Here is a 19,754-nt window from a genome sequence, read left to right as displayed (position 1 = left end):
TTCATGGTTCACGATATAGTTCAGGGTTAGGGGTTTAGGGTTCATAGTTCACAACATAGTTCAGGGGTAAATATGACTTTTTAACAGGTGAGATAACTGCCACTTTGCATTTAACGGGATGGAAAGCGTTATTTGAAGAAAAAAAACGAGACAGTTTAGAAAAATGCAAAAAAACGGGGACACTTTTTTTACCCTAATCCAAAACTGGATCACTTTATCAAAATTCCCAATATAAATCATATTAAAACTACGACTCTACGCTGTATGCCTGCACTCGAAGTGGTGCTGTTTTGAGGTGCTTGCAGCTTATCAAAATAAGAAAGTAAAAGCTAATAATACAATCTTTCATTTTTCATTTTACTATTTGTCTCACAAATTTATTTATGAACTCCTCCAGCAATGGGTTAAGCAAATTTGAAAAGTTGGTAGTCCAAACATATTGCTTCTGTTTGATTATACAATTCGTTTGGTAAAAATGAAAAACAAACAATAATGACCCATTCCTTCTTTAAAGGAGCAAAGGATAAAAAAAGCAGTAATTGCACGTAAGCAAAAGTACTACACACAATTACAAATCAATCAGACCCTTCTTCCCCCCCCCCTCTCTCTCTCTTCAATTTAAACCCTACGATGGTGATGATTATGGTTTTCAAAAAATATGCCAACTGGGACAACTTTGTTACAGCTGTAAACCATAATGTGTTAGAAAACCATTGGTCACACCTCTGACACAGCTCCACTTAACAGTGACTACTCGTACAACAGATAGAAAAAGTGGTCCCCTAAATAGGAGCCAGCTAGGTAGACGTGGCAACGGCTAAATTTTTTAAATATCTTCTTGAATTTTGCGTCCTCTCTGCAGTGGAAATCCTACGTGTATAATGACATGGATTTACTTCATTCATTAAACGTGTGATGAATTTGCTGACGTGGGAGTTCGAAGCTTATCACCGAAGCCAATCACTTCTGTTCTATTCTGCCTATAAATTGCTGCTTTTGGTTTTGTGTCTTTCACTTCACGGTATCACTGTAACTGAGTTGCTCTGAAACTACATTTATCTCTGAGTTTCTTCTTCTTTTCTTACTTTCTTTCTCTGAATCAACAATGACGAGGCATGGGTTTGTTAAGATTTTGATACTAAGTTTGGTATTGAGTACTGTTTTCGTTACTCTAGTGAAATCTGCAAAGTTTGATGAGTTGTTTGAACCAAGTTGGTCTTTAGATCATGTTGTTTACGAAGGAGAACAGCTTAAACTTAAGCTTGATCATTCATCAGGTACTAATCAATTGCTTTTGAGTATTCTCATTTTTTTATTGTCTACAGTTATTTTGTGATAATGCTCTGTTTATTAATTTTCACTCTGTTTTGATTGATGAAGGTGCTGGATTTGGGTCGAAAAGCAAATATCTGTTTGGAAAAACAACAGTACAGATTAAACTAGTGGAGGGAGATTCTGCTGGAACTGTTACTGCGTTCTATGTAAGAAATTTCTGAAACTTCGATGTGTGCGTTAATGGTGGTATGAATCAGTTTTAGTGTCACCACTGATGCTAATCTTGTTTTGCATGTGAATATTTGATAATACAGATGTCATCAGACGGTCCAAAACACAATGAGTTCGATTTTGAGTTCTTAGGAAACACAACTGGTGAACCTTACCTAGTTCAAACCAACATTTACATTAATGGAGTTGGAAACAGAGAAGAAAGACAGAGTCTTTGGTTTGATCCTAGTAAAGAATTTCATTCTTACTCTATCCTCTGGAATCAACATCAAGTCGTGTAAGTTCTCTCTCTCAAACTACTGGCTACTGTTTCGGTGCTTTTTTTGCTTGTTTTACTGAAAAGCTTGCAAACCCGAAGTGTTAAGAATAAAACAGTGTTTTGATACCGCTGTTTCGGATGTTTTTTATTTTGTTACAGTTTTCTAGTGGATGAAACACCGATACGCGTATACTCGAACAAGGAGAAAAGAGGGGTACCATTCCCAAAAGATCAACCCATGGGTGTATATAGTTCAATATGGAATGCAGATGATTGGGCAACACAAGGTGGAAGGGTAAAAACCGATTGGACCCACGCTCCATTTGTTTCCTCGTACAAGGGTTTTGAAATCGACGGTTGTGAATGCTCCATCACAACCACCGCTGATCAAAATCAGAAGAAATGTAGTAGTGCTACTAGTTCTGGTTCTGGTTCTGGTTCTGGTTCTAGTTCTACTTCTAGTGGAGTAACAACTCAGAAGGCTAAATATTGGTGGGACGAACCCATTATGTCTGAGCTAAACATGCATCAACATCATCAATTATTGTGGGTTCGAGCTAACCATCAAATTTATGATTACTGTACTGATAAGACTAGATTTCCAGTCACGCCTCTTGAATGTGAGCATCGTCCGTGATCAAGTTTCTGCCCTGGGAAAAGATGTTGGAATTATGGTTTGGATTAGGATGGGGAGGAAGTATGGACTATGGAATGTTATCGGTGTGGGTTTTGTAAAGAAAAAGATGAACATGAGCTTCATGTTTCTGTAACTTCTGTTAAGAACAACTTTTGTTTTTAGGCTTTTCTTTGTTTTTTTTGGTTATTGTACCGTAGATGTAAGATATTCAATAATAGAAAGTAGTTTTGGATCTTTTCTTTGCTACGAATTACTTGTGAACCTTTTCTTTCGGGTCCACCTAAAAAACAAACAAAGTAAAAATTGCAGTGCATTATTGAGGAAGGGAGAGCACAGGCTTACTTTTCTTTATCCACGTCTTTGTACTCGATAGAAACTAGGAGGAGGTACATGGCACACCCGCAAAACCTGCACCTCCAAAGGTACCAAAAGAATCAGATACTCATGGCGAGTCACGAAAATGGGATCTTACACTAATCTTACACCAATTCAGTTGCTTACTTGCTTTACCTTATAGTCCCCCACTCTGAGTCCGTAACAAAAATCAGTCGCGCATGTGAATTCTTGATATATGACCAATGAACCTTGTGGTTGTGGGAATGGTGAGGCGGGAATGAGAGCCATGGCTAACTAATGAATTATTGGCGCATCATAGCATCGTTACCCCAACTATAGCAATCACGACATCACCTGAATACCCTTCGTATTTGTTTAATTTGGCAAAGGACACAAATAAGTCTGAAATTTCATCATTGTACCTACAGTTCCATAGAATAATGTAAAATTTCTCTGGGGCCAATTAGCGGGGTCCTAGACCTTCATGTGAATTTATATCCATCTTCACAAAAATAATGAACTTCCTCTTAACTTTATCTTTGCATCTATGAGCTTCTTTAGTTTTGTAACTTACCAATTCAAAGTTTATTAGTAAACAAACAAGTTGATTCATTCATGGTTGTGTGGGGTTAAAACATACCAAACCCAGAAATGACTTGGTATAATATCTATTCAGTGCAGTCTAGCTAGCAATTAAAATTATTATCACTTTTTATTTTTAATAAGAACTAGAATTATTATCACTCAGAAGTCAGACCTTGAGCTACTCTTCTTCTAATGTCTCTGAAAAAAATATCAGATTATCAGGGCAAGTACTCATAACCAAAAAGTTAGGTAGAAAGTTAAAGTTGCCACTGCTTTGGAGTTCATAGAGCTGCAGTAAAAATAGGAAAATTTAGCTTGTTGCGTGAAGGTAATGAAAGATAAGGACAGGGCGAATTGACTATTTTCTACTTAGATTGATGGGAAATGGGGACTCTGTAATAAATGAAATGAATGAATTGGGCCAGTACTTAACATTTAGGAGGGCGATGAATGGATTCCAGTAAGAAGTGAGCAAAAGAAAGTAGGTGGGGAGCATTAAATCAAATAAGAAAAAAAACTTAAAACTCCAGTGTATTAGTTAGTCCAAAGGGAATGCTTTGCTAAGGTAAATTGATGACAAAAGAACTAATAGTTGCAAATGTGTTTTCAAGTGTACATCTAGACAAGAGCATACTATTATAACCTACTGTACCTTAAAAACGTCGCATCTCAAAAGTTTGTCTCGTCTGAAATGTTACGTTTGGGTTGTCGGCAGATTCATGTAAATATCTAGTGGCACTGCAAACATTTTACCCACGCTTAAGCACAACTACCATAATCACCATAACAGCCAGACCCATGAAAGAGGCCCCAATGACTTTGTCCATGTTGCTTGCAGCACTAGCATTTCCATTGCCATCTAACGAGACATCGTTATCTGGCCCCAGCAGACCTCCAAATAAGTCTTGAAAGAAATGGGACACATTATTCATCATGTCCATCACTGCAAAGTTTAAGTTCTGTATGGATGACATAAACACATTTTCAGAGGCTTGAGAATGCTTTGTATCGTCTTCATCGTCCTCAAAGTTCTTGGAGGATGTCTGATTGTCATGACATTCGTTAACTGAAAACCAAAATATAATAAAATGTTAAACCTTTGCCTAGTATGCACCAAAACAAAAACCTTTATGTGAGCAGGCAAGATGAAAAATGAATAAATCTCAGCTTCATTTGTAAGATGCATCTTATTAAGTAATCACATAAGGCTTCACTTAAGAAGAAGTACTCTTACTAGTCTGTCGCGATTTGATGAACTGCATCACCTTCTCATTTCGCAGCACCGCTTCCCACAAATTTTTGTCCGAGGCCAGCGAAGCGACAACACTCTGCTTATTAAAATAAAGGGAATAGTGATTACAAGTGGGGGCTGAACTGAAGATCGCAGAATACTGATACTCGAATAATAGTTTGAGAATGTAAACTTCTTACTGTTGGATAGTAGGTCTAGGTGTTCTAACTTGATTAAACTTATTTGAGTTGCCATGTGAAGTTACTGTTTTTTTCTGCTGTACTCTCCAAGTGAAAAAATACGATAGTTCAAAGCTTAAAGACCATTTTACACATACGTCTCACAGGAATGTATGTCTGGTAATATTGGGCAGCGTTAAAGACAACCAACGGACAAGCACACAAAAATGACTCCTGCATCTGCACGAACAGTGCAACACAGACTGATATCACACAGTTTTATTTCAAAGCTCCAAGGGATAGTGGTAATAGTTCGTTAGTTCATGTTTAAAGTGTTCTGATATATGCTGTCTTGTTTCCTACATGAGTTCTCCTAGTCAAGATGCAGGACAGAAAAATCTGCATCCCAAGTACTTCTACTAGTGTAATTGGGGATTCTCTAACATTGCATGAACAGAGGCTCTGCAAAGCCATGTAAACTGCTGCATTATGTGTTTGCCTCCTCTTTGTTTACAGGAAAATGCTATATTGGCCCACATGAACACGCCTTCACCTCTAGTAAATTCTCAAGTACGAGGTCATTTTTATATCACTTAATGTAGTAATTTTAACAAGGTTCTAGTTTTATTCACATTTGTAGTACAACCAAGATCGGTATATGAATTTTTATGTTGATCCGCTATGAATTAGCAGTATATTTCTTTAATTACGGGATGGTCATCACATCTTTCACTACCACATTTTACCATCTATTTTTTTTTGATGGAAACACATTATACAAAGTGTCACCACAACGAGTCTTCAATTTTATGCAAATTTTCAAAGTGTGGTGGGATAACAGGAAGTACGAACCTGAGCCTCGGGACTTTCTTTTAGCAATGAGAATGCCTGAAAAATAGGTTTCGACTCCGAACAAAAGCCCACCTCAGTATCACTGGTAACACAAGCCTTGGTGTCTGCCAATTCTAACTCATGTTGTTTACTGATAATGGACGAATTCCTGCAATCATCAGGATTAGCATAAGATGAGCACACCCTTTAAACATCACATTAAACCCAAACTAGTCCATAAATTAAATAAACAATAGCCCCAATAAAACCAGAAGAAACTCCAGCAAACTCAAGACTCGAGGTCATATATACTTACATCTCCAAGTCTAATGCCTCTTTAAGTTCAGAAGTAGCTTCTTCAGCTTCTTCAAGAGTAGGAACACCTCCGACTCCGAAGATAACTCTAGGCATAGGAGAAGATTCCGATAGCAAAACCTCTTCTTCTCCATCGGTGAATTCCCAATCATCAATCCTCCAAGATGGTGACTCGATTGCGCATGCAGATTTAATATTACCATTTTCCGATGATAAACAAGTGATAACAGAGTTACTTTCTTGGGTTTTTTCAGTGGAGATCGACTCAGAGTTGGGTTTCGAGAATTTTTTCGTAGCGGCTACTGTTGTTGTCGCTGATTTTTCTTGCAAAGCTCCACGGAAACCTCCATTAACGCCTAAGCCTGCAACTTTTGTTGCAGCTCTGATAACTCCACCTCCTCCCATTTCTATTTCGATTCTGATGATTCTTGAAACCCTAGAAAAAACTGAAGAGATCAGAAAAGAAGACGATAATAAACAAGGAAAAAAAGAAAAGATAGGGACCGAGGATTTGGCGGTTAACTAGAACGTCGCTACGCTACGTGTCAGCTAATTGGATAGGATGAGTGTAATCTATGTATGGGCCCTATTAGATAGGATGAATGTCTATGTTTGGGCCCTAATAGAATGGAGTGGGCTGGTAAGGCCGGTTCTTATGCCCCTATTATCGGCATAGTTTGCCACTTTGTATGGCGAAGTGGTGAACATAGCGAGGTGCGACATCGGCTCCACCGTCTTTGTCTTTATATCGCTCGCTGGTCAACATGTCTCTAGCGACAAAAAGACTATTGCTCGATGTTGTGATCATTGTTTAGTGATTCATCATCCAACGCTCATAAATCCATCTCCTATAAGACTTCAAATCCATTTCAACTCACACCAGAATTTCTAAATTTTACTAGAACTTTTCAATCTCTTACTCACATTTTTCCAATATAAAATGAAATACACTTATCACACATTTTCTACACTTCATAATTTCTGAATTTACATTTTCTACTTGGCTAGTACTCGCTTCACCGACATCGTTAGTGCTCGCTTCGCTTTAGAAGAAGATGTTTTTCTTGTTCGACCATGGATATCAGTTGCAAGCGCTGTAAACTTCAGTTTAACCACTTTTATTTATGGGACGATGTGTTTCAAAGGTTTATGGTGTTAGTCGATAATGAGAATTCAAGAAGAACAAATACGAGACTTCAACATATGTTTTCCTTTATTAATAAGGGGATCATCCTGGATTGTCCATCGACGAACTAGCGAGTATCTTACTAAATTTTTTCTGTTCTAACAATTGAATTTTGTTTAATTAAAATCATATTAACTTATTATTTGTTTGTTCAATCTAAATTTTCTGAAGCCAACAGAAGATGGTTTAAGCATGATGAATACTATGAACTTTATAAGATTCATGTGCAAGGATTTAATTTTGATTAAATGTTATATAATAATTTTGTTAGGTAATGTAAAATTGCGTTTTTTAATTAAATGTTGGTCTAATTAGAACTTAATAAAATGTAAAACCAGTTTGCGCTTGAACATCAATTTTAAGATGGTTTTTATTAATAATAACAAAACAATTACATTGGAATGATTGAAATTACATTACATCCATAACTATCAATTTCTCTAACCATTAAAGATCCATCCCATCAGGTATTCTGGATCAAGATTTATGTTCAATATAACAGAGATCTCACCGGTTTGAGTCTCATTTGGTTATTGAGTATTATCAAAATCGTTAAAACCTTGAAAAGTAGCCTGAGGGGGATCATTCGTGCGGAGGGGAATACGATATAAATTTTAAATGGGTGAAATACTTATGTGGTTGAGGAAATTGGGGTATATTGAGTAGATTACCTAACTGTTTCGATGTTCAACCCACCATCGGGAGTCATAATGACAGTTGCAATTAGTTAAGCAGACCTCCAAGAGTTGTTTCCGTGTTAATGATTCCATCACCTGCTTGTACTTGAGTATCCACCACTACATTTGGAGTAGAACTATCTACCACTAAATTTGGACTAGAACGACTTCTCAAATTTCTTTGACTTCCACGACTTTTAAAACTTTGTTGACTTTAACCACCAGGACTTGAACCTATACCACCATGACTTGGACATACACCACCAGGACTTGGACATGCACCACCATGACTGGAATATGTCGGATTAGGGATGTCAAACATCAATCTATCCTTAAATCTTTGTATCTCACTCAAATGGAATCTCTAAAACCTATGTAGTAGATTATTTAAATTTATTCAAACAGATTTGATACTATTGCGGTGTAGCTTCTACTTCTAACATGGATAAGTTCGCTCGAGATCACTAGGAATAATTGGAACAACAATAATATCTCCATATGAAGATATAGGTTGTACGTCCCTAGAAAATGGTGGTATAGCCGACAATGAACCCAATTGACTACTGGGATATGAAAATGTATCAGTCATTTGTGATGGAGGTTGGGAAGGAGGATGGCTCATACCTAAAGCTGGGAAATCCACCTGACCCAAATTTTACGGGTGCATAACAATATTTGGTTTGTAAATCATGTTAAAACAAGAAAGGTAATCAACTTCATCACAAGTTTCGTGGACTAAATCTTCAGCTTGTTCCCAATATGGACCATTCCTTATCAATTTATCCCAATCATCATAAGAAATCTCTCTACTTCGATATGGGTTGATGGATTTTACATTTCTTTTTAGCAACTGAAGAAGATTTCTTTCGCCATAATATGAAACAACCTTTTCAGAAAGAAAACTATGTAACACATTCCGTTGAAGGCTCAGCTGTAGCATACTCTGAGCTTCCACATCTTCGAGCTCAGGGATGATTGGTACAACATGGTAACAATTTTATTCCTTTTTCTACACAACTATTGAATCCCCTGAACAATTGCAACATGTTGACCATCTTCAATCTGATTGTTTGTCCAATCATTAGCATTGTATTTCTGCCTGGAAAAACTACGGTGCTATTATGAAGATAAGGTTCACAAATACGGAAGTAAGTGTACCACTGTTTGTGGGTAAAAACGGTTTACAAGTTTTTAGGTAAAAGTGGTGGAGGAGGCAAGTGCTCGATGAAGCAAATCGTCCAAACCTTTAAACAAACCTACTGCAGGAGAGTACTTTGAGTTCGAGAGACTAATCTGTAGAACTCTGGCCTAAACCAGGATATTGGTCGTCCAAATTCAATTCGGTCACAAGGAAGGAGAATGGTCGATCTATAGGGAGGGAAACTGAGAATGTGTGGAGACCAATGGAGATTGATTGATGTGTTGAACTTCTTTGAAGATGATTTCTCTGTGTAAGAGGAGAGAAATCCTTTATGTTTGATATGGTTGTTAGATGACTGATTGTTAAAGTACTGCTCGGTCGAACTCGCAAGCGTTGCTATCTCAAGCTTGTTTGTCAAGTTAGTTGTCAAAACTATAAGTCTTGATTTATAGTCTACTTATATCTATGTCTCGGATTAGGATAGAATGTGTAGTTGAGCTTTAGAATTCACGACGTTCATCGATTGAAGACGAAGAACTACGAAGGGGAGCTTGTGGAACTTCATCAACAAAAGGTATGTGGAGACTTGAACTCATCTATCACTCCGAAGTTTATTCTATTCTATCTCCTATTGAGACAAAAATCGTATAGCTATTCTTTTTTACTTTAACCACGTTCATCATTATTCCTGACGAAAGTCAAAAGACGATCATGTGAAAATCACCTGGTAACATCTTACATGATTTGTGTGAGACAGTCATTTGATGTAGGCTCAGAATGTTTCGTATTGATCATTCGATCACTTGAAAATTGCTTATAATCTAATAGTTTGTGTGAGACAGCTATTGTCGTCTTCTAAGAATGTTTCAATGATTGAAATGGGAGTTAAGAGCTAAAAACCATGTATGGATACATTACGGTTTGTGTACTTTGTGTACGAACTGTTTTGACGGAATTTAGGACCGAAAGTTTGCATACCCTTCGCAAACTTATTCAACTGTTTAAGTCAGGATACTTAAATTTGCATACCCGTTCACAAACTGATTTAATTGTTGAAGTACGGGAACCAAGTTTGCGTAACCGTTTGCAAACGGTTTCAACTTAATTAGGTCCGGAGCTAAAGTTTGTGTACCCGTTTGCAAACTGTCGGCTTGTGACCAATGTCCTAAACTTAAGTTCGCGTACCCGTTTGCAAATTTAAGTGGTTCAAGTTCTTAAATCGATTATATATAATTTCATACTCATGAACAAATACATTTATAAATTAAGGAATGCAATCTTTGCAAACCATGGCTAAAATGTTCATGAATTCATTCTTTTGAATCAATCCGATTTTTCTTCAATTGTGTCTTTTATACTTCTATGAGAATATAAACAATTGAAAAACTCTATGAGTAACACAGTTAAATTCATTTGATTATTCATTGATCTAGAAGTGTTAAGATGAACAAGGTTAAGAGAAAATTGTTCATATGGCTAACTTCGCTTAACTGTTATTGAGCCAACTCAATATACACGTTTAGGTTCGTTACCTATATCTAAATGAAGGTATATTTTATTTGTGTGTAATAAGTTAAAGACCATCTTACAGTGGAAAGATATTAGCTTGAATCTTAAATCGGGTTCCATCTAACGGTGAATATTGAATGCTTTGTTACCAAGGTAACATTGATTGCAAACCCTGATTTGAAGACTATATAAGGAAGAACTCTCGCAATTGCGAAACCTAATCCCCACACCTCCTGTGTGATACTAGTTGCTACTAGAGTCGATTCTCCTTTAACCTAGATTTTTCCTAAAACCATTATAGGTTAACGACTTAAAGACTTCATTGGGATTCTGAATCCATACCCAACTATTTTCTCTGTAGTTGCGTGTTCTGATCTTACTTTTTTCTATCGTATTGAGTATTATCTTCTCTAAGATTTGCTCGAGATTTATCTCCGATAGGTAAGATATAAAAGGTAATCACAAAGCTCTGCGTCTCATTCTTTGTGATATCACAATAACTTGTTCTACTACCATATAGTTAAGTTATTGTGAGGTGATTGATATTACTAGTCTGTTCTTCAGGAATATAAGATCAGTGTATCAATTGGTTCCTGTTCACATTGATTTATCAAAAGACGGAACAAAAACTTCATAGGTATTTCTATGGGAGACAAATTTATCTACTCAATAGACTTTTCTGTGTGAGATAGATTTTTTTATCAAGTCTTCGAATTTGGGTCGTAGCAACTCTTAATTATGGGTGAGATCAGCTAAGGGAATCAAGTGCGTAGAGTTCTGCTGGGATTTAGAGACATAAGGAATGTGATTGTACCTTAATCAGTGTGAGATTGGTTAGGGATCAACTACATTTCAGTCCGAAGTTAACTTGTAGTGGGATAGAGTCTGTAGCGGCTTAATACAATGTGGTGTTCAAATCTGGACTAGGTCCCGGGGTTTTTATGCATTTGCGGTTTCCTCATTAACAAAACTTCTGGTGTCTGTGTTATTTCTTTTCCGCATTATATTTTCTATATAATTGAAATATCACAGGTTGTGGGTAGTTCAATCAATTGGTAAATCCAACCTTTGGTTGTTGATTGAAATTGACTGACGCTTGGATATTGGTCTTTGGTAACATCCAAGTTATTTCTCATATTAGTGTGGCTCACAGATTCCTATCTGTCTGATTGCAGATTGATTTGAGAAATAAAGATATAACTCTTGGATATATTTTCCTTGATTGAGTCTGACTGTCTAGTTGATTTTCTTCGAATTATATTGGAGTTAGTCCATACCGATTGCCTAAACGAAATATTGGGTGTGGTTTTAGACCCCCGCTTTTTCAATTGGTATCAGAGCAGGCAAACACGTTTAAGACCTCACAAGTCTGTGTTTGTAGCAATCTGACTCTATGGACAGAAACGTTATCTCAAACAACGCATCACCAGTTTATAAACGTTCTGACTTGGTTCAAAGCTATGTTTCTCCTGAGAATTCTATCACATCTTCTACATGGTCTGAAACTGTGTAAAACTGGGAAACACGCCTAGATGAACAGTTGGATGATCTTTCAGATGAAAGTGATTCAGACGATGGATACGATGTTGATGAGGAAGTCTCGCAATACATTAAGCTTTTTGACCATATCATAAACAAAAAGAAGTCAACATCTTGCTTGGCTGAGTTTCTGAATCCCTCTGTCTAGAAAACAAGAAAATGAGAAATCTCTTTAAAGGATACAATTGTGGATATAATCTCTTATAATCCCTTCTTAAAGATCGAGAAGAAGATGTGCGTTCAAAGAATTCTGAATGTGAAAATCTTCGTCGAAATCTTTTTTTGTTGAAAGAAGAACTTTCTGAATCTTAAGCGAAATATAGCTCTCAACAATGTTGTTTTAAAGACAGAGAAACGTTTTTCTCTCACGAGAGAAACAATTGGAGGATGGGATTTCTGCTGCGCAGAACAAGGTAATTATGATGGAGGAAAACTTGCAAAAGTTTAGTCTTAGTTCAACAAAATTATCCACTATGCTGGGAGCTTGTAAGAAACATCGTGATACGCGAGGTTTGGGCTATGAGGGAATAGACGCTCCAAGCAGTAGTAAGACTAATTTTGTTTGTACTGATCCAAATTTCCTACAGAAAACTTGATCTAGTGGCAAAAATGTAAAATTACCTTATACTGCAGAAGCTTCAATAAACAAAGGAAGTCAACCTCTTACTCATATGAAAAAGATTAATAACATTTCCTTCAGATGTTATTATTGCGGAAACAAAGGTCATCTTGAGAAAAGATGTCGTTTTTGCTTGCGGAATGAAAAACTTTATAACATTCTTATCTGGATGTCTAAGGAAGTAATCAAACCGGTTCCGCATATTACTGGTCTTAAACTTCCAACTATCAGACAAGAAAAGTGTTATGATGAGACAAGTCTTGCTTGTATTGATAACACAAAGACTTTCTACAATTGTAAAAAGAATTGTGGTATACGGACAAATGACTGCCTTGTTGATCCAATGAGTAAGGAAAACTCTTCAAACTCTTCTTCCGTGACCAAACGAAGTGTTGGATCAAAAATGTCTATCATTCCTGAATATATTCATATCAATTATCGTGTTTCGGAACCGAAAACCAGTATAGATAGACTCAAGCGCAGCATTAAGAAGGCAAGGAAGGCAGCATCTTCAGGTATCTCTTGTCCTCCTCTTGTTAATACTCTCGGGACTAACTCTATTGACCTTCCAGATGATTTTCAAGGAAGAAAAAGGGAAAATGTCAATAACCATGATGATCTATATGCTCGTCAAATTACAACTTCACTGTTTACAAATGTGCATCCTCTTTGAGACCGTGTGAGGATGCTCATAATTCTCAAGAAGCTCTTCTTCTTGACAAAGTGGTCTTTGTTGTATATGTTGCTTTTCAGTTTAAAAATAAAATGATCATCGTAATGTTGATCCTTGCTCCGGTTAATTATTACATTAGGTAATATAATTGATCAATAACTCTTGAGAAATTTCTCTTTGTTGCTCACTTTGAAAAGCTTCATTTTTCCTTACTGACAGTCGATTTGTCGACTATCAACAATCACCTTGTGTTGTATTTATGAGTTAAGAGGTTCTGTTTTTAGAATTTGTTTTTTTTATTCTATCAAAACATACTTCTAAAAGTAGGCTCCATTGGTTCCTTAGTTTTGAACATGGCTCATAACCACGAACGTACGTGCACCCGACCCTTACCAAACGTAAACGAGTAACCCTATGTTTTCCCTATGAAAATATCGTATAAATATATATCATGGATTCTTTTTCTGATATATATTTGTTTCGTAACATCAAGATTTTTTGTGGTATTATAGTGTGCACAATGGATGGATGCAAAAAGGAAGACAAAGTTGAAGAGGGCAAAGTCATTGAGTTTCACGAGAACCCTGTTTTCATAACCTGCTACCATGGATCATGAAAACGATCTTCCAGCTCAGATGTCATCTCAATTGGTTGGAAACCTTCTTCGAGATTTTGAGGTTGTTCGTGGTCAACTTGAAATTGCAACAAAGAATCTTGAATTTCTGAAGATTGAACTGAAGAACTTGTTTTTGTTCGATATCTGGTTTCTGATTATGTCTAAAGTTTTATTTTGTCTAGGAAACTTCTTATGAGAATTTATTCTTGTGTTTTAAGAAGGATAACTAGGGTTTGGAATAGCTTATATTGTGATTACACATAGCTATTGCCAACAATTTTCATCTTACAAGGTTTTTAGATTCATTTATTTAAATTCTAAGTTATTTGGAAGATGATTTTGCAGTATTAAACTTTATTGGTTTCATTTATTGCAAATAATGTTATGGGATATGTATGTTTACGTCTTGAACTATAATTGTCCCATATATGTCAAAAGTTAAGTCTATTGTGTCATTATGCAAATATTGATGGAAAATAGAATGAACTTTTGAATTATATGTCAAAGACTAAGTCTATGGTATCATTATGCAAATATTGATAAAAAATAAAATGAATCTTTGAATATTCCGCAGTATTGATCTTTCCCCGATCCACTTTTATGTGAAAGTACTGTGAGGCTCCGTAAGTTTTCTTATGTTGAGCATTTCCGATTAAATTAATCATTAAGGTTCCTTTGTGGTTAATTTAATTGAGTTTTCTGGATACGAATTCATGTTTCATGTGATTTGTTAATGTCCAAAGAAATCCTTCTTTTCTTGCAAAAGTAAGCTCGCTCTTGTTGTTCTTCCGGGAATGACATTTTATGGGGGAGAGTTCTTAATTGAACTTGTTCTTAATTGCCAAATTTTTGTGGGAGTGCGGTTGTGGAATATTATAGGAGTTATCTTGTATCTTTATAAACTCCTTGATGAATACACTAAGTTTGGACTATGTGAAATCATCGAAACAAAGTTGATATGTTCCTTTTTAGTCATGAAGTATCTCTTTGAAAATTTCATTATGATCCCTTTAGTTTTCGTACCTTTTCCAATTAATATTGACAAAAAGGGGGAGAATTATTTTGTAGTTCACACTACATATACATATGGTTTACAGATCATTATGTAAGGGGGAGTGGTTTTCATTATAAGATGAAGTATTTACTAAGGTGGAGTGATATATATTGCCGTAGTATTATTGTCAAAGTTGTGATACAATTGAACTTTGATGTTGTGTATTAATACTATGACACTGTATAAAAATCATTAAGAACAATTGTTTTATTATTGCTATGGACACAGATCTTCAACAACTATGATGCTGAGTTGAACACGTTCAGAATTACTGGAGTACTTGGAGTGACGAAGAATTCAAGGAATGTTGAAGAACCAAGTGTCATGAACTAAATCAAAGATTCACCTCTTCCAGTGCCTACTCTCCTCAATAAGGATGATCCTCAATTCAATTTCAATAATTGGTTAACTGGTTCTTACAACACCCAATCCGAGAAGAAAAACAAGGAAAAGGATTCAACAGCCGTTGGGTGCAAACAACCGGCTTCACCCTAAAACAGAAAAAAAGCTAACCTTTCTACAATGGGTTTAACAAAGAAACAAGGACTGAAACAGAATATAGTGAGGCCCAGCAAAACTACAAGCACTAGGTATATGCCAATACCCCCTTCTTTGGCATATACTTTTCCTCAAGGATAAAATCTGGAAACTGGGATTGCAGGTGGCTTAAGTCTTCCCATGTTGCATCTTCAGCAGGAGCACCATCCTATTGAATAAAAACTTGAGGCACAGTGGTGGCATCTCTGATGAGATATCTGGAATCCAGCACAACAATTGGGGTAACAATAAATGTACCAGCACTATCCACCAGTGGCAATGCAGGATAAGGAACTAGGTGTTGACCAATTTTCTTCTTTAGTTGGGGCACATGAGATATCTGGAATCCAACACAACAATTGAGGTAACAATAAATGTACCAGCACTATCCACCAGTGGTAATGCAGGAGAAGGAACTAGGTGTTGACCAATTTTATTCTTTAGTTGGGACACATGAAACACAAGATGTATTCTAGAACCAACATGCAGCTTCAATTTGTAAGCAACATCACCAATTCTTTGCACTAATTCAAAGGGACCAAAGTATTTTGTAGCAAGCTTCATATGTGTTCTGAGGGAAACTGAAGACTGTCTGTAAGGCTGTAATTTCAAAAAGACCAAGTCACCAACAACAAAATATCTGTCAGTTCTTTTGAGATCAGCAAAGTGTTTCATCCTGTGCTTAGCATGTAATAAATCTTCGTTGAGTAACTGCAGCATGTGATCTCTTGCTTGGAGGTAATCTTGCACTGCTGCAACAGAAGTAGTAACCTGCACTGGAAAAGCCACGTGTGGTGGAGTATAACCATATCATGCCTGAAATGGGGTCATTTTGAGGCTGGTGTGGTAATTTGTGTTGAACCACCATTCAACAAGTACCAGCCAATGAAATCATTGTTTAGGATTAGCTCCAGTCATACATCTGAGATATTGTTCTAGACAGGTATTGGTTCTTTCTGTTTGACCATCAGTTTGAGGATGGTATGAAGTACTGAGGTGCAGTTGGGTTCCCAATGATTTAAAAAATTGTTGCCAAAAAAAACTGATAAATACCTTGTCTCTGTCAGATAAAATAGAGCTGGGTAGTCCATGAAGCTTGAAAATGTGGTGCATAAACTCCTTAGCTACAGAGACAGCAGTGAATGGATGGTTTAAAGCTATGAAGTGACTATATTTAGTCAACCTGTCTACCACCACCAAAATAATAATCTTCTAGTAGGACATTGGTGGGCCTTCTACGAAATCCATAGATATATGCTGCCATGCTCTATCTGGAATTGGTAGTGGCTGCAAAAGTCCCCCAGGAGAAGAATGGTCAGTCTTGTTACATTGGAATATATCACAAGAATCCACAAATTTGAAGATGTCATCTTTCATGTGAGGCCAGTAAAAATAGGCTTTAGCTCTGTTGTATATTCCCATCATGCCAGAATGTCCACCAACAACTGAGGCATGAACAAAATGAATGATACTCTGTCTTATGTTGAGATGAGAGCCCACATAAAGTCTGGATTTAAATCTGAGAATGCCATCTATGAGAGAATAAATTTTGTTGTTGGGAGTAATGTGCAATTCAGAAATCAATTGTTGAGCAAGAGGGTCCTCAGTATAACTAGAAATAATGTCTTGGCACCACTGAGGTTGAGAGAATGCCATAGCTTGACTAGTATAATTTCCAGAAGGAATCCTAGATAGAGCATCTGCCACTTTGTTATCCTATCCCTTCTTGTATTTGATTATGTAATCCAATCCCATTAACTTCATGAGCCACTTTTGTTGGAGGACAGTAGTAAGCCTTTGTTCCATTAGAAATTTTAAACTCTGATGATCAGTGTGGATAATAAACTGACTGTGAGACAAATAATGCCTCTATTTCTGAACTGCCATAACAATGGCAAGCAGTTCCTTCTCATAAGTGGACAAGGCCAAAGATTTTGGTCCTAATGCTTTGATGTAAAATGCAATTGGCCTGCCATTTTGCATCAATACTGCACCCACCCTAGAAGAACAAGCATCTGTTTCCAGTGTGAAAGGATGTGAAAAATTTGGTAGAGCCAAAACTGGAACAAAAATCATGGCTTCCTTTAGAGCAGTGAAAGCCTGTAATGCCAGAGGAGACCATAAAAAAGAATCCTTCTTTAACATGTCTGTGAGAGGCTTGCTGATAACTCCATACCCTTTCACAAACCTTCTGTAATAACCTGTTAGGCCCAAGAACCCTCTTAATTGCTTCAAGTTAATAGGTTGGATCCAAGTCTGCATGGCTGCAATTTTGTCAGGGTCAGCAGCAACTCCCTGAGAAGTAATAAGGTGGCCCAAGTAATCCAACTGAGGTTGAGCAAAACAACATTTCTTATTGTTTGAAAATAAAGAGTGTGCTCTTAAGACTGATAATGCCCATGACAGGTGTAAGGCATGTTCTTCCACAGATTTGCTATAGATCAAAATGTCATCAAAGAAAACCAATATAAACTTCCTTAAGTAAGGTTCGAAAATGGAGTTCATGAGAGACTGAAAAGTGGTTGGTGCATTGGTAAGGCCAAAGGGCATCACTCTGAATTCATAATGGCCTTGATATGTTCTGAAGGAAGTCTTAAAAATATCAGAAAAAAAGATCAATTTTTGTAAAAATAATTGCTCCATTCAACTCATCTAATAACTCCTCAATTAAAGGAATTGGGAATTTTTCCTTAATTGTAATATCATTTAACTTTCTGTAGTCCACACAGAACCTCCATGAACCATCTTTTTTCTTGACAAGTAAAATGGGTGATACAAATGGACTGTGGCTCTCTTGGATCACCCCAGTGTTGAGCATGTCTTGAACCAATTTTTCAACCACTTCCTTTTGAATGTAAGGACGTCTATAGGGTCTCTGAGAAACAGGAGTGGAATTAGGTTTCAAGGGAATTTTATGGTCTACAGCTCTTGGAGGAGGTAAGGTAGTTTGCTTATCAAAAACATCTGAGAAGGAGTCTATAATGGTTGTTATCTCAGGTGGAATTGCTTCTAAAGGAGTAGTGCTAATGGAAAAAAATTGACCAATAATAGCCGGAGTGTTGGCTTTAATAAACTTCATAAAATAGCTACCACTGATCATATTGCAAGAAGGAATGGAAGAAGTACCTTGAAGAGTGATTTGTTGGCCTTTATGGAGAAAAGAAACTTTCATATCAGCCAAGTTAAACATGACATCTCCTAACTGCTTCAACCAGTCGATACCCAATACCATGTGACAGCCACCTAAAGGAAGTACTTGTAAATCTCCACAAAATTCATAGCCTTGCATACTCCAACCCAAGCCAGAACATAAGCCATTGCTTATGGTAGTGTCACCATTGGCCACTGTCACCAACATTTGGCATGTGGGTGTAATGGGTAACTGCAATTTCTCAACCAATTGTGAATCAACAAAACTATGAGTACTTCCAGTATCTATTAAGATCAATATATCTTCAGACTACAGTAGGCCTGGTACCCTTATAGTGTTTTGAGTGGATAACCCTGTCACAACATGTAGAGATATCTCCATAGAAGATTCTATAAGAGAAGTAGGAGGAGTAGGTTCTTCTTCAAAATACTCCACAGAAGAAGGAGAGGAAGCTTCCTCTCCGACCAACATAAACAATTGTTGTGTCTTACAAAAATGTCCCGGTTTGTAAAACTCATCACAATTGTAACAAAGACCCTGATCTCTTATAGTTTTCATCTGAGTAGAAGTTAAACGTCGGATAGGAGGAATAAATGGAGTAGTTTTAGTCGGAGTACTAGGAAGAGTCACAAATGGTTTAGTGTTATAGAAATATGGCCTTGATATATTAGTGAGTTAAGGCAGGGAAGGCTTAGAAGATGATGGTATAGTGGAAAAAGTAGTTGGTGAAGGTGGAAATGGTTTAGGGAATTGACGAAAACGTTTATGTTGAAAATCTACAGAAGATTGTTGCATTATAGCAAGATAAAAAGCATAAGTGTCTGAGGTAGGTTAAACATCTGCACTGGGTTACGAATTTCCTCCTTTAAGCCACTAATAAAACTCATTGTAAAATATGAATCATTAAGAGATGGATTACGAGCTTTCATTAAAGCTTTTAATGACTCATAACGTTCATAATACTCTTCAACCGTAGTGAGCTGAGACAATTTATTAAAGCTACCCACATAATGATCATAAGCAACATCTTCAAAACGACCACAAATATCAGAAGAAAATTGAAGCCAATCGATGAAAATTTTACCCTCCTGATAATCGAGAAACCAAGAATCTGCTTTACCATCAAAATAAATGGAAGCCAGATCTACCTTGTGACCCTCTTCTACTGAATTC

The 19,754-nt window shown here is 36.7% G+C and overlaps 3 protein-coding genes and 1 long non-coding RNA gene across 4 annotated transcripts; 1 reads left to right on the top strand and 3 right to left on the bottom strand.

Moving 5' to 3' along the window:
• Positions 1-1,005: 1,005 nt before the first annotated feature.
• Positions 1,006-2,648, top strand: LOC113287805 (xyloglucan endotransglucosylase/hydrolase protein 9-like). The gene is made up of 4 exons (XM_026536641.1): positions 1,006-1,277; positions 1,381-1,481; positions 1,590-1,783; positions 1,925-2,648. The coding sequence occupies exons 1-4, from the start codon at positions 1,106-1,108 to the stop codon at positions 2,400-2,402; spliced, it is 945 nt and encodes a 314-aa protein (XP_026392426.1). The 5' UTR covers positions 1,006-1,105; the 3' UTR covers positions 2,403-2,648.
• Positions 2,453-3,145, bottom strand: LOC113287806. Its single transcript, XR_003330343.1, has 2 exons — positions 2,913-3,145; positions 2,453-2,810 (listed from the first exon to the last, which is right to left on the bottom strand). It is a non-coding gene; the product is annotated as an uncharacterized LOC113287806 (long non-coding RNA).
• A 678-nt stretch (positions 3,146-3,823) lies between these two features.
• On the bottom strand, positions 3,824-6,345 carry LOC113287804. Its single transcript, XM_026536640.1, has 4 exons — positions 5,881-6,345; positions 5,586-5,733; positions 4,558-4,651; positions 3,824-4,389 (listed from the first exon to the last, which is right to left on the bottom strand). Exons 1-4 carry the CDS (start codon positions 6,282-6,284, stop codon positions 4,073-4,075), a joined length of 963 nt encoding a protein of 320 aa, XP_026392425.1. The 5' UTR covers positions 6,285-6,345; the 3' UTR covers positions 3,824-4,072.
• A 9,254-nt stretch (positions 6,346-15,599) lies between these two features.
• Positions 15,600-17,086, bottom strand: LOC113290871. Its single transcript, XM_026540462.1, has 4 exons — positions 16,663-17,086; positions 16,484-16,554; positions 15,914-16,201; positions 15,600-15,770 (listed from the first exon to the last, which is right to left on the bottom strand). Exons 1-4 carry the CDS (start codon positions 17,084-17,086, stop codon positions 15,600-15,602), a joined length of 954 nt encoding a protein of 317 aa, XP_026396247.1.
• Between the last annotated feature and the right edge of the window lie 2,668 nt (positions 17,087-19,754).

Source organism: Papaver somniferum, chromosome 6 (assembly GCF_003573695.1).
Source record: "Papaver somniferum cultivar HN1 chromosome 6, ASM357369v1, whole genome shotgun sequence".
NCBI classification, from domain to species: Eukaryota; Viridiplantae; Streptophyta; class Magnoliopsida; order Ranunculales; family Papaveraceae; genus Papaver; species Papaver somniferum.
Note: the sequence above shows the minus strand (reverse complement) of the source record. Positions and strands in the feature narration are given on the sequence as shown.